Below are 15,862 nucleotides of genomic sequence, written 5' to 3' on the forward strand. Positions count from 1 at the left end.
TTTGCTACTCACTTAAAATGCATGTCAAACTTTTTATTTCAAGAATTAACAAAAAGTTACATCCAAAATTTAAAAATAATAACCAAATTAATGTCTTTTTCAGTTTCAAAATGTTATGTCCAAATCTATTAATCATTCAATCTATGAAAAATAAAAAAATAGTTAAGTGAAAGTTATATTTTTAAAAATACAAAAATTTGAGAAATGAAAAATTAAATTTTTATTTCAAAATCTAAATATCCGAACTCGATCCGAAATAATCGAACCCAAACAAAAAATACCCGAACCCGACCCGAAGTACATAAATACCCGAACGGGTTATATACCTCTATACCGAAATACCCGAAAATTCGAAATACCCGATCCAAAACCGAACGGGTCATTTATGGTAAGACTCGAACCCAAGTAAACGAAGGATCAGTAGGAGATTTATGATTTGTGCTAAAATATTTTTACAGTCCAAAAACTATCACTGTTTAGTTGGGTAAACACTTTACAACAGAGAAATTATGATCTACAAAGACAAAAAAAATTACTTTAACAAATTGAAATTCTCCTTTAAAACTATACACACTTTCTAAATATCCAAAGAGTTAGATTGATATTTAATTCATGCATCAAAGAGTTATCAGAAAGAAAATCCTCGTCCTTTTTTTCTAAAGGCTCCTAACCATTTCGTGCAGATTCAAAAATATATATTTTCCAAGACGATCCGGTCTAAAAATTTGATAAAAAGTTACTATCATCTTAGTAGAAAAACAAAAAATCATATCTTGTATTCTCATGCTATTTTACCTGTCACAAAAAATTTTAAGTTACCCTAAAAAGATATTAATATAAATTTGTCTCACATACGAAAAAATCATGCTTCATCTGTGCCAAAATGTAAAATGGTTTAAAATGTGTTATCCAAAATATTGATATTTGAATATGTTATAATTTATTTTGTAATTTTTTGAATAATTTTGAATTTTTATTTTTAGTAATACTTTTTAAATAATTTTTTTTCACTTTATGTGATGTTATCCAAAATATTTTATTTTAAAACAAAGGAAGTATAATCTTAGACGTATTTCACTTTGATATAAGATACTTTAACTAACATCTACGAAGCCGATTAATTACCTAAATCTCTGATTAACACCAAACTAAAATTGTTTAGAGAGACTTTCGTTCTGTAGGGGACCGATTTTGTTATTGTTTTGACGTCTCTCTTTCTAGATGTCAGAAAATGATATTAATTTAAATATATATTATTTTTATTTATTTTAGGTGATTGCATAAGATATTATAGATGTATGGGGAATTCAGTCAAGGGAATTTAAAAAGATGGGAAATTATCGTAGAAAATACCCATGTAAGAAAACTTACACAATTAGCAGATTTCAAAGATGCGATTGTAAAATTAAGATTGTCTGTCCATATTGGAGACCTCTTCGAGGCCAAACATTAATTTCGTGTCCTTCTTTGTGTTTCCCAATTTTAGTAAAGATTGTTCTTAACTTTTCTTCCTCCTCAAATTTTTACTATTATTATTTTTTCGGTGAAATCTATTGTTGAGACTCATAGCAATATAGATTATACAGCATACTATTTGACAGCAAGGAAAGGTGATTTTTTTAAAATAATTAGTTTAAATGGTAAATATCCAATCTAAATTCAAGTAAAGTATTTTCTTTAACATCATTTTCTCAATCATATACTCTAGTTTTAGCCAAATAATGTTCTTTGGCTCTCATTCTCAAAACTTTCTATCTTTTGAAACAATCATTGTTTCATTTTTCCGGTGACCGGTTTTATGATTTTTCGACGACCGGTTTTATGTTTATATGATTTTTCGACAACTGATGTTAACAACGGCGCCATAAAAGTACCAGATTTATCTTTTTCACTTTTTCGTCTTTCATTATGTTCTTCACGAGATGTTTAGTTTTTCAATGGTCTTAAAAGATCAGATCACAGACAGCGGTAATTTGCATGGCCTTTGGCTGAAATTGTAACTTTATGAACTTAATTTGTATAATCGGATCTAGTTAGGATTTGATATCTCAGACTTTTTCAGTTCTTTCTCTATATTCCCTACGGCTTTAAGCTTTATTTTTAAATGGTAAGATTGTTTTTGGAAGAGGAACGAAGGCTTGAAGTAGTGGTGGTTTGTTTCTTCAGTCTGGCCATCCTATGATTTTTCTTCTTGGTTTGCATGTCAATTTTGAAGACGACATATTAAGCTTGAAACAAGGGTTTGCTAGTGGCAGTGGAGACGAGTGGATTGCGAAGTACGGCCTAAGCTAATCCAAACACTTGCTTTGAACTGACAAAATTGTTTTTTTTGTCTTCAAAATACAAACTCAAGTAAGACTCTGTGAACCAAATCGATACCTCACCATCCATATGAACAATAAAATATTATTGCTTCCTTACACTCTGTGCAAGACTGTCCACCTTTAAATTATGTGTTTGTGGTATATGAATGATCTCTGAGTGATTGAAACTTTTCCGTAGGAGTTTGATGTCCTCCAACTAATTTGCAAAAGTAGGTCATTCTTCCGGTGCTAAAACCATCTTCACCAATCGAGAACAATCCGTTTGCAAATACGACGTGATATTGACGCAGATTCTTCATGCATTCCATGACCCAAATGAAAGCTTCTATTTCCGAATGTAACGGTGATAGACTTTCTCTTGTATTTCTTAACCCCATCAGACCATCAAAGAAGTTTAAAGTACTATACTAACCTTGTCTAGAAAAAAAATTCATGTGCTTTCCATGAATCCATATGTCAAACACCATCTTCTCGGGGTGGAGGGTAAACATGACGCCTCCATTTCTTTTTCTGTGAAACATTCTGAAAAATGGTGCCTGAGCTTCTACCCAAAATAATGATTCAGTTTCTGCCAGTTCAAGGGTTTCCTTCAGTTCAATATCTAACCGACGAAATTGTTCAGATCTGTTTGTTTCTTCATCCCCTTGTGATTCTCTTTTTTTTTTTAGATTTTTCATTCTGAGGAAACGATATCTCTGCTCTCACAATAAAGACGTCATCCTATTATATATTAATTGAGAAGTCACTTAAGTGACTTTTGTTTAAGTGTCATTCATAAGTGAAGTTTAGAATTAATTCTCTTAATTTAATTGGTTGTTAGTATTTTAATTTTCATTTATTTAATTAAAGTTTTAAAAATAAAACTAATCCTAGAACTACCTAATCTAATCTATATTACCATACAAACAATCAAAAATTTTAAAGATAGAAGAATTAACATAATTTGTTTATAAAAACAATTAAATACAATGTTTTTAAACCCGGTCTAGACACTGAACCGTACGACTTACTGGATCGTTGGGTTACTGGATCGACCGCGGGTGAACCGCGGGTTAATAAATGAATTAATTTTATTATATAATAATATATTATCTATGCAAATAAAAATATAGAAATTAAAGTTTAATATTTTCTAAATATTTTTTAAAACATAAAATAATAGTTTGGCTATGTATATATTTTATGGTTAAAAACATTTATAAAACACTTAACTTTAGGTTTTATATTTTTATTTTCATTTGACATACAAAATATCAAAAAATAGTTAGACTATTTAAAATTTCTTGTGACAAGATAAGAGTTATGACATCTAAAAAAATCAAGACATAAAATTCATTAATATTTAAATGTATAATGTGAATAATAAATGAAACTTCAAATCCAAAATAAACCAAAAATAAAAGATCATTGTAATAAATTATCAATAACGGAAATAAACTAACACCAAATCTCATCAATTAATTTTAGTTTTCTTTACCATCGTTCACTTCATTTTTTAGAGGTGGCATAGTAAAATCTTCAACAAAATCTAAAAATCACAAATATAAAACTGAAAAGGGAAAAGCTAATTTTTTTTTGTCAGCACATAACTTCTTAAATAGAAACTTAGAACATAAAAGCTAATCTAAAAACATAATTAAAAACTAAAAAGGAAGTAAAATTTACTTTTTGGTTCAACTAGTATCGGGTTCCGGGTTTTATGGGTTTTTTGTGGGTTTCTATATTGGGTTTTTAACAAAACCCAAACTAGATTTTTTCTTAGTCACTCGGTTTACCGGTTCAACCGCGGGTCCGGGTCGGATTTCAAAACAGTAATTAAATATCATAGATTATATTTAGAAATTTAAAATACACATATAAATACATATGGTATGATAGAAATAATTATATAAATGATTTTAACATATTTATATTAATAGTGGATACAATAAATTATAGATTACAAAAAACTAATTAATCTAAACCTAATGATATTTTGTTATACTCCCTATATATATTGTTTTTCGAAAATGTGTCATATGAATGTAAAACAGTCAAATATACAATTTTAAAAATATTCAGTCATTTTTCAGTGACAAATGTTGATTGTATAGTTGAATTATTACTTTAAAAATGATTAAAGTATTTATATATTTAAAAACAGAAAAAATACAATTAAATAGCATAGATTACATTATATAAATTTAAAATGCACATAAAAATACATACGGTATGATAGAAATAATTATATAAACGATTTTAACATATTTATATTAATAGTGGAAACAATAAATTATAGATTACAGAAAACTAATTAACCTAAACCTAATAATATTTTGTTATACTCACTATATATATTGTTTTTCTAAAATGTGTCATATAAATGCAAAACAGTCAATATACAATTTTAAAACTATTCAGTCATTTTTCAGTGACAAATGTTGATTGTATTGTTGAATTATTACTTTAAAAATGATAAAAGTATTTGTATATTTAAAAACAGAAAAATACAATTAAATATCATATATTACATTATATAAATTTAAAATACACATATAAATACGTATGGTATGATAGAGATAATTATATAAACAATTTTAAAATATTTATATTAATATTGAATACAATAAATTATAGATAACAGAAAACTAATTAACCTAAACCTAATAATATTTTGTTATACTCTATATATATATATATTGTTTTTCTAAAATGTCTCTTATGAATGCAAAAACAGTCACATATACAATTTTAAGAACATTCAGTTATTTTTCAGTGATAAATGTTGATTGTATAGTTGAGTTATTACTTTCAGAAATGATTTAATTATTTGTATATTTAAAAACAGAAAAATATAAACAGAATATTTAAAATAAAAAAATTATTTTTAACAGTTACTCTCGTGGGCTCTCTGATTTTATACCAAAATTATTCAAAATTTTAAAAAGATTATACAAAACCAAAACTTCTGATTTTCAAACTATTTAAAATAAAAAATTATTTATAATAGTTATGATTTTTATTTAAAATTATAAAATTATAAAATTATAAAATATAAATTTCATAAAATATTTATATCTGCGAAATCGCGGGTAACTACCTAGGACGATTAAAATTATAGATTCTTAGACGGTAATAGTCTCACAAGTTTTACACAACAACAAACTAGTATTTATAATAACAATATTAAAAAAAAAAAAAAAAGTAAAGTGATATAAAAACACAAACACTTCTGTGTTTATTTGTCTTTTGCCGGCGGAAACCGAAACCATTTCATGTAAGTGACAAACTCGAAAACCTTGTAATCCAATATGTTTCATCTCTAATACTTCATAAAATCATGTAAAGCTTGTTAGGCTTTTTCTTGTTTTTTTTTCTCTTATTTTTGGCTATAAATTAACAAATTATCATATTTTGTCTAAATCAGGACAAAAACACTCTTTGTTTTCTTCTCCCTCTTGTGTATCATATTTTGTTTCACCGGTGATGTAGGGATGAAGAAACAATGGTTACGGGACAAAACAGAACATCTGTTCCTGAGAATCTGAAAAAACAGCTTGCAGTTTCAATTCGAAGTATTCAATGGAGTTATGCGATCTTTTGGTCTGTCTCTGCTTCTCAGCCTGGGTAAGTTTCATACATAGTCCTTCAAACTAATCAGTTTTGTTAGCTTTTAACTATGAATTTTCATTGCTTAAGCTTGTTGTAGGAAGCTAGAAGTGCTTTTGGTTCTATCATGAATATCACCAAAAACTTTGAAAGCTAAAATCTTACGAAAAGATTACTGATTTAAATAGAAAAGTCATATTAACAACGTTATGGGTTTTACTCCAAATCTTGTTTTTCGTCTTCTAAGTTTCATTAGTGATGTTCTTCAACTCAAGAAGACAAAGTTTCTGTAAATTATAATAGAATAGATATATTATTGTGTTGTGTTTAATAAGAGAATACAATATGCATATATATAGTAGTAACATTAATATAATGTTAACACTAGATAATGCTAACTTTCCTAAACACTTAATGTAAATATGCTAGAATATCTTGAGAGTAACTTGTTCTTCAAGTCTTTCCTTTTATTCTTGAGGGTCTTCATGGGTTTCACAGGCTTCACAGACTTGGTCCGTAAGATACATATCTTCCGGCCCAACATATCTCTAATACTCCCCCGCACGACAAACGTGGGATGCAACACGCAAATCTGCAATCACAAAGCAGACCACGTATGTCGTGGACACTATGTCGAGGAAAACAAATCAGTAGATTCCTTCGAGAATAAACTTCAACTTAGACAAGGAGGGATGAAATCTTCAGCTCTTCTTCGGTCTTGACAATGAGAATACATCTCGTGGGCGCAACTGCAACTCCATAAACAATTATCCTTGACTTGGACAGTCCATAACACGGACTAAAAAAAACTGACCTAAGAATTTGAGCGTTCAACTAGAACTCCCCCGTAATGGTTAAACTATAACCAATAAATCCCAAACTATGAGAAAACAACTCTTGAGAAATTCTAAACTATAGAAAAATCTCAGATAGAAAATAACCCATGTGAAACTACAAACCTTAACCCTCAATAATTCTCAAGCATTCACCAAAATAGAAAAAAAAAAAATAATAATAATAAATCCTTTGACTTAAATAACATACTTAACAAAACCCTGATACTTATTATTAAGAAGTATCCCTAATGAGAGAACTTGACGTTGACGTCTTCATCTGGATCGTCGTCACCACCTTCTTTGCCATCATCAACACCACCGATGATAAGCATCTTCGAAGTTTAAAACTTATAACGCGGAAGCTTAATTTTGATCCCTAAGAATCGAATGCTCTGATACCATGTAAATTATAATAGAATAGATATATTATTGTGTTGTGTTTAATAAGAGAATACAATATGCATATATATAGTAGTAACATTAATATAATGTTAACACTAGATAATGCTAACTTTCCTAAACACTTAATGTAAATATGCTAGAATATCTTGAGAGTAACTTGTTCTTCAAGTCTTTCCTTTTATTCTTGAGGGTCTTCATGGGTTTCACAGGCTTCACAGACTTGGTCCGTAAGATACATATCTTCCGGCCCAACATATCTCTAATAGTTTCTTAGTTTTATTTTCTTCTTCTTCTTCTTGAAGTTCTTGATTTTTTCCAGATAAAATGTTTTCCCTGATTCGATTGAATTTTGTGTTAAAACCAAAGAGTGTTAGAATGGGGAGATGGATATTATAACGGAGATATCAAAACGAGGAAGACGATTCAAGCTTCGGAGATCAAAGCTGATCAGCTTGGTTTAAGGAGGAGCGAGCAGCTTAGAGAGCTTTTTGAGTCTCTCTCCATCGCTGAATCTTCTTCCACTGGAACCGCCGTGGGATCTCAGGTCAGTAGACGAGCTTCCGCCGCTGCACTCTCGCCGGAAGATCTCGCCGACACGGAGTGGTACTACTTGGTTTGTATGTCTTTCGTCTTCAAAATCGGTGAAGGGTAATTCCGTCTTCCCCAAAATCAACATTGACATTTATTATTTGGTGCGTCATGTCCAGTTCAGATTGATCTTTTTGCCAGTTTCATATAAAAAGACAAAATACGCTTTTATTACATGTAGGGTCTGGACATTAGATTATGTTATCTCGCTCGGGCAAGATGTGGTCTGAATCTGAAATAGAATAAGATTTCCATTTTAGTTTGGTTTAGTGTAAGTTAAAAATAATTATGGTTTGAATTCGTTGTAGTTTAATAATATATATATAATTAATTAAATATATTTTTATATAAATATATATATATATATATATATATATATATATATATATATATATATTTTACTTCAACTATCATAGAACCGTTTGGTAAAACATAGTCTCATTTCACATTAATTTTTTTTTTTTTACAGAATGCCTGGACGGACGTTTGCAAACGGTGAACCGATATGGCTATGCAATGCTGGTACTGCTGATAGTAAAGTTTTTAGCCGTTCTCTCCTCGCTAAAGTAAGTTCTAGTATTGTAGTTGCTATCTAACCCTTTATTTTTTGCGATTCAAAACGCTAAAGTCGATCGTTTATCCTTTTGTGCGTTTAGAGCGCTTCCGTTAATACAGTAATTTGCTTCCCGTTTCTTGGAGGAGTCGTTGAGATCGGTACCACAGAACACGTACGTAAGCCACATTTCTGAATTAATCAATTTGTTTTGCTTTAGAATTTTCAGAATGAATACAAAAATTGTTAATACAAAAATTGTAACTCTTATTACCAACTAATGCTAATACAAACAATGTGTAAAGTTTATCTAATTGTTAATACCAAAATTGTAAGAATATTCTTGTTTGTGTTTCATAGATTGCAGAGGATATGAACGTAATACAATGCGTGAAGAAATCATTCCTCGAAGCTCCTGATTCAAACGCTTCAATATTACAACCAATATCATCAGATTATCACATAGACAACGTCCTCGATCCGCAACACATCCTAGGAGACGAGATCTATGCTCCTATGTTTGGCACTCGGCCTTTTCAAGCAACTTCCCCGACCAGAACCACCAACGGTTTCGATCCCGAACACGATCAACTAGCGGAAGATCATGATTCGTTCATGGCCGAAGGAATCAACTCTCAAGTACAAAGTTGGCAGCACATGGACGATGAACTCAGCAACTGCGTTCACCAATCGCTAAATTCCAGCGATTGCGTCTCTCAAACGTTTGCTGAAGCAGGGGCTAGACGAGTTTCTTGCGGCGCAAGAAAGGGTAGGATTCAAAGGTTAGGGCATCTCCAAGAGCAACAGAAAAATGTGAAGATGCTATCTTTTGATCCAAGAAACGATGATGTTCATTACCAAAGTGTTATCTCCACAATTTTCAAGACGAGTCACCAGCTAATCCTCGGACCACAGTTCGGAAACTGCGATAAGCGGTCAAGCTTCACAAGGTGGAAGAAACCATCACCATCATCATCTGGAACCGCATCAATCGTAGCACCATCACAAGGAATGTTGAAGAAGATTATTTTCGAGGTTCCACGAGTGCACCAGAAAGAGAAGCTGATGCTGGATTCACCAGTGGCTGGGGATGAAACCGCGAACCACGCGGTTTCAGAGAAGAAACGGCGGGAGAAACTGAATGAACGGTTCTTGATCTTGAGATCAATCATTCCTTCAGTCAATAAGGTATATATAACTTAAATTTCAAAATTGTATATCCATATTATATAATGAGTTTTAACTTATTTTTGGTTATTTCAATAGAGCGATAAAGTATCAATTCTTGATGATACAATTGAGTATCTTCAAGAACTAGAGAGACGGGTTCAAGAACTAGAATCATGCAGAGAATCAACCGATACAGAAACTCGTGGGACAATAGCAGCGAAGAGGAAGAAACCTTATGATGCAGGCGAAAGAACATCAGCTAATTGCACAAACAATGAAATCGGCTACGTGAAAAGAACCCATGTCGGAGAAGCCGAACCAGCAGAAACCGGTTTAACCGATAATTTAAGGATCAGGTCGTTTGGAAACGAGGTGGTAATTGAGCTGAGATGTGTTTGGAGAGAAGGCGTTTTGCTTGAGATAATGGATGTGATTAGTAATCTCCACTTGGATTCGCATTCGGTACAATCCTCGACCGGAGACGGTTTACTCTGCTTAACCGTCAGTTGCAAGGTACAATTTGTAACCTTCTTACTTAAACCTGGATTTTGTTAATGTTGACATATTGTGAAATGTTGGTTTCAGCACAAGGGCTCAAAAATTGCCACACCAGGAATGATCAAAGAGGCACTTCAAAAGGTTGCATGGATATGTTGAAGACATTTTAGCTTAAAAGTATTAGCAAAATATTTTCCCGCTTAGGTTTTTGTAATCTTTGGCATTCTTCTAGTTTTAGGAATTCATGTAAACCCCAAAAAAAAGACAAATATTTTATTTCTTCTTTTTGTTGCTGGTTAACGTAGGCGAAGAACTAAAAAGGGAACTTGAAATTTTCTTTGAAGGTAGATTGTTTTAAGAATATTTGTTTTGCTCTAATAACACGATGGAAATCATCTTGTGACTCTCTATTGGCTCACACCTAGAGATGTCAAGGTAGACCGCAACCCGCGGATTATGTCCAAGTAGTCCACTAGCGAAGCGGGTCTGGACATACATATACAAACCGCAACTTGTGGTGGGCTGACCCGCACGACCAAAATAAAAGTGAACCTGCTGCGGGTTGGGTATTTGGACGCGGGTTGGACCGCTTAACATTTCTAATACCAAGAATTTGGATGGAATTTAAAGATTATTGATGTTAGGAGTTTTCAAGGCTCATAAGACAAATGTTGTAGTATAGAAGATTGTCGAACCAGTTCTGAGGGATATCAAAGCACTGAGAATGCAAGTACTCACTTAATCTAAGTGCAACCAATGATTTAGATGGGTTTTAAAACTATGACTAATTAAAAGGAATAACTAAATGATACTTTCTTGACTAAGGGAAAAGAGAACTCATGGGCATAGGGATTAGACCTTGGGTGATCAAGTATCGAACTAAGGATGGCAAATGATCAATCAAACTATCAACCTTAAGCCTAGACACAATTCTAAGCAAGCTCTATGTCTAGATGAATGCTCATTTGCTAACACATCTCAAACATCAAATGTCTTTGGTTGAATAATATGAAAGCAATCATTACTAACAAGTCTATTAGCTATCTTAGCACCTTTAACAACAAATGTCTTTGGCAAAGTATACTAAAAGCCTAGGAGAGTTGTCTCGGACATTTCATCGAACACCTTTCGGGTGAGAAATGCCTAAGGATCAACAACTGAGTGGCCAGCTCAGAAGATGCATTATGATTACTCTACTAGCAAGGAAATATGAATGATCTACACTAAAACATCCTAGCTCTAACCTAATCACCCTTAATCTCCCTAACCCATGAATTCAAAAGGTGATTACTCACTAATCTCCATGATTCCTCTTAAACCCATATTGGATTTCAGATTAACCATGTAGAGAAATAGATAAGAAATCAACAAGAACACAAGAACATAACAAATCAAAATCCAAGAGATGGACTTCTCAAGAGAGTTCTTGTGTATTTCTCAATAGATCCAAAAGATAAAAGATAATCTGCCTCTGGTGGCTACAAAAGATGTTTAAAACATAGGTTTTAGAAATGTAAAACGTGCATAATGAAATGACCAAAAGGCCCTTGAGAAATCATAAGTTCGAGTGAAATTGAGACGCGCAGCGACCTCGGCTCGTCGCTCCAGGCTTCGGGAGCGACCTCGCTGGGTCGCTGCGAGAGGTCGCTCCGAGAGCGATTTCTTGTCTCCGGGAACCAAGATGGCGAGCGACTTCTCCCTGTCGCTCTGGACAGGTCGCTCCAAGCTTCGGGAGCGACCTCGCTGGGTTGCTGCGAGAGGTCGCTCCGAGAGCGAGTTGTGTGTCTCCGGACGTGAAAACGCGAGCGACTTTGTGCAGTCGCTCCAACGGGTCGCTCTGGATCGGGAGCGACCTTGGTAGGTCGCTCTGAGAGGTCGCTCCAGGGTCATCTAAGACTGTTCGGAGTAATGAGAACGCGAGCGACTTCATGGCGTCGCTTTAGGAAGGTCGCTCTGAGAAGTGGGACACAGCGACTTCGTGATGTCGCTCCGGGAGGTCGCTCCCATGCTCGGTTCGTCCAATGGTCACCTTTTCACCTCTTTTGAGCTCCAAATAACCTCATGTGGTATTCCAGTACCTAATAGAGACTCATGTATGCAAAATGCAACCTAAACATGTCTGAATCCTAATCTATATGATGAAAATGCTCATGGATGAATGGATAAAACAATGCAAATATGCAAGATATCAACTCCCCCAAACTTGTTCTTTTACTTGTCCACAAGTGAACTTTCTAGAACTCATAGGGAGAGAGGTTGAAGGAGGGAGCACATAGCCAAAAGAAACACAACTAGCACACTCTCTTATTACACTCTAGCTTCTCTAGGCCTATCTTAACTCTTTTTGTTCTTACACTCATCATCAAGCATCCACACATTCAAATCAACCAACTCTCACATTCATTAAGCACAAAACATCAGGTGAATTCTTGCAAATGGTCAGTTGGTCTAAGTCATTTGGTTGGGTAAGGGAAGGCTTTTATTCAAGTGATTCAAGAGGTTCAAAACATATGATCTTTAAGGTGGTTTACTCTCAAAACAAGTAGCCTTGACATTGCACATAATATATCTAAGAAAGGGACCAACTCATGCATACAATGCTCAATCTCCATTGTTCTACCCTTTTCTCAAACATACAAATCACACAATCATTTCCCAATGTCAAACCCAACTCACATCTCTCACCAAAAGATCCTAAGAACTTTAACTCCTTCTCTTTGAAATCTACAAGGGATTTTTTCACAACCTCAAAACATTTCTTAGTTCCTAACAACTTTGCTAGCCCCCTTTTCTTTCTTTTTCTCTTTTTTTTTTTCTCTTTTTTTTTTCGTTTTTCTTTTTCTCTTTTTTTTTTTTTTTTTTTTAGGCTGGGGGCCAAGACTTTTCCAAACTTGAGCTAGAGGCTTCTATACTGGTCCCAATAAAACAATTCACTTAAGCACAAAGAGTCTATTCTTTTCCTTTTTCATTTCTCCCAAATCATAATCACAACACTCACCCCCACCTATAGCTAGACAATAGAGTGTCCAATCTAGCAAGAATGAAGATCAAGCATTGTCGTTCCCGATACTCTCAACATTATGCACATGTAAGACTTTCCGAAAAAGGCCTCACTCATCAAACAATGAAAGCTTAAAAGGAGGAAAAGGTTTTGGGAGTGGTCTACCACTAGAGTTTGTCAAAAAAGATTGGCATAAAAGATGTGACAACTCAAGTGTGTATAGCCATGACTTAGTACACAAGGGACCATGAGCAAGAAACATTAAGTTCGTTCAGTTCAAATAAAGTTGTAGTTGGCTTCAAAGACTGAGTTTCAGCAATCAACAAGTTTCAGGAAGAGTTTTCAAGGCTCGAAACATACAAGTCTTTTTGAGAGGTGCAAAAGCTACTCAGGTGCAACGTAGTGTTCTTTACAAGGCATTTAAAATTATTGCTCCCAATGCAAGTGAATGCAACCTATATGCTCTAGACTCTCCTAGAAATGCAATTGATGCAAACTAAATGATTGATTTTTTTTATATGCAAATAAGTATGCAATGCATGACTCAATGAAACAACATCAAAGCAAACATGATCAAATACTTGGTACCTCCCCCAAACTTGAGTTACCCAGTCTCTGTGTTGTCAAGTAGAGAGAGATACCGAAAAGAAGACTAATATGCAAAAATAAAATGGTATATACAGGGGAGTGTGGTGGGTTATCTTCTATGGGGAATGAGTAGAGGGAGATGATCCCTCCTCGTCGTCCTCAGGTGGTAACTCTTCAAGGTGCTCATCAGCAGGAGTGTCCATCTCTTCAATGTAGAAGGCTTGCCCGAACACAGTTGGTTTCCTCATTTTCCTTTGATGTCAAAGTGGAGGATGTTCTCTTTACCCAAATGGAGATCAATCGTGCCTTCCTTCACATTAACAATAGCTCCTGCTGTAGCTAAGAATGGTCTTCCTAGAATCAATGGATCTTGAGCCTCCTCACCCATCTCAAGCACCACAAAATCTGTAGGTATCTCATACCTTCCAATCTTCACAGGGAGGTCCTCTAAGATGCCCACAGGATACTTCACTGAACGATCAGCTAACACCAGAGAGAGTCTACACTTCTTGTACTGAGTGAATCCAAGCTTCTTTGCAACAGACAAAGGCATCAAGCTGACACTAGCTCCCAAATCGCAGAGACTTTTCTCAAATACCATAGGTCCAAGAGCACAAGGTAGTGTGAAGCTTCCTGGATCCTCTAATTTCTCTGGAACATCAAGCCTCTGGATGATGGCATTGCACTCATGGGTAAGAATCATCATGCCTTCCATCTCCTTCTTCTTTGCAGCTACAACATCTTTCAGGAACTTGTTGTATTGAGGAATCAACATGAAAGCATCGATGATGGGCATTGCAACCTGAGCTTCACTCATTTGCTTCTCAAACAGAGCCTTGTACTTCTCTAGCAGCTGCTTCTTGAATCTACCAGGGAATGGAAGTTTGGGTTCATAGGGAGGAGGAACAAAAGAACTTTCACTTGCTGGAGTAACAACTTCACCATCCTTTACTGTCTTCTTCTCTTCCCCAACCTTTCCTTTACCTTTGGCTTCCACTATCTTCTCCAAGATCTCGTCATTGATCTTCTCATCAACAATCACCACTTCATCATCTATGTTGATGGCAACCCCCTCACCTAGTTTCTCAGCATCCTTGGTGAGGGTTCTAGGAGGTAACTGCTTACCACTCCTAAGGGTGATAGCTTTGGCCTCCTTGGGATTTTGGTCAGACTTTCCAGGTAGAGATCCTTGCTGGCGATTCTGGTGAGTGTTCATGGAAGCAAATTGATTCTCTAAATTCCTGACTGTAGAAGCAAGGTGTGAGAATTTGTTGTTGAGCTCATTGTAGCTCCCATCAATCTTGGAATGAAGGTTCTTCAACTCATAACCAACTTGCTTCTCACTTCTAGTCTGAGACTCCAAGATTTGTTTCAGTAAGGTATCAGTGCTGCTCTCTTGAGGAGCAGAGGAACCAGACGAGGGGTTTTGCTGAGGCTGATAGCTGCCTTGCTGGTTGTTTCTAGGCGGATAACCACTCTGTTGGTTGTTGGGATAGGATTTCTGTTGGTAGTTGTTGTACTGAAAGTTGGGCTCCTTTTTGTACCAGCTACCATTGTTGTTGATGAAACACAACTCCTCTTGACCTTCCAAACCCTCAACCTCATTGACAGCAAGTGGATCTTCCTGCTTGGAGTTACCAACAAACTTCAGCTGCTCTTGGGTGGCTTTTTCAGCAATGAGTAGGTCGATCTTGTCTTCCAAAGCTTTGATCTCTTTCCTCGTCTGCTTATCATCTGTTCTACTGCCTCTGTCGTGGTCTCCACTGTAGACTGCATCACTCTTTACCATGTTGTCAACCAGCTCTTCTGCATCCTCCTCAGTTCTCCCCAAGAAGAACCCATTGCTAGCTGTATCCAGTCTGGCTCTGTACTTAGGAAGAGCACCACGGTAGAATGTGCTCAGCAAGCTCTCCTTAGAAAAGCCATGGTGTGGGCATTGAGCTTGGTAGCCCTTGAATCTCTCCCAGGCTTCACTGAAGCCTTCCAAGTTCTTCTGTTGAAAGCTGGAAATCTCGTTTCTCAGCTTAGCAGTTCTTGAAGTAGAGAAGAACTTCTCCAAGAATGCTTTCTTGCAGTCATCCCAAGTAGTGATGGAGTCACTGGGTAGAGACTTCTCCCACTGACGTGCCTTATCCCCCAAAGAGAAAGGGAATAGCTTGAGCTTTAAGGCATCTTCGGACACACCATTAGTTTTTGACAACCCACAGTAGCTGTCGAACCTGTCCAAGTGATCAAATGGATCCTCTAGAGCCAAGCCATGATACTTGTTGTTCTCGATCACGTTGAGGAGTCCTGATTTGATCTCAAAGTTGTT

At 35.0% G+C, this 15,862-nt stretch overlaps 1 protein-coding gene and 1 non-coding gene across 3 annotated transcripts; both read left to right on the top strand.

The window, feature by feature from the left end:
• The first annotated feature begins 19 nt into the window (after nt 1-19).
• Nucleotides 20-10,364, top strand: LOC103864070 (transcription factor GLABRA 3). Of its 2 annotated transcripts, none has more exons than XM_009141834.3 (8): nt 20-5,645; nt 5,796-5,930; nt 7,517-7,798; nt 8,208-8,304; nt 8,395-8,466; nt 8,652-9,479; nt 9,558-9,974; nt 10,047-10,364. In XM_009141834.3, coding segments are annotated over exons 1-8 (1,905 nt in total). In that variant the 5' UTR covers nt 20-5,643; the 3' UTR covers nt 10,119-10,364. The 2 variants fall into 2 exon arrangements, with proteins under 2 accessions (XP_009140082.1, XP_009140081.1); XM_009141833.3 differs by having other exon boundaries at nt 20-5,580.
• A 5,103-nt stretch (nt 10,365-15,467) lies between these two features.
• On the top strand, nt 15,468-15,574 carry LOC117133843. Its single transcript, XR_004457884.1, has one exon. It is a non-coding gene; the product is annotated as a small nucleolar RNA R71 (small nucleolar RNA).
• The last annotated feature ends 288 nt before the right edge of the window (nt 15,575-15,862 follow it).

This window comes from Brassica rapa, chromosome A04, assembly GCF_000309985.2.
Source record: "Brassica rapa cultivar Chiifu-401-42 chromosome A04, CAAS_Brap_v3.01, whole genome shotgun sequence".
In the NCBI taxonomy this organism is placed as follows: Eukaryota; Viridiplantae; Streptophyta; class Magnoliopsida; order Brassicales; family Brassicaceae; genus Brassica; species Brassica rapa.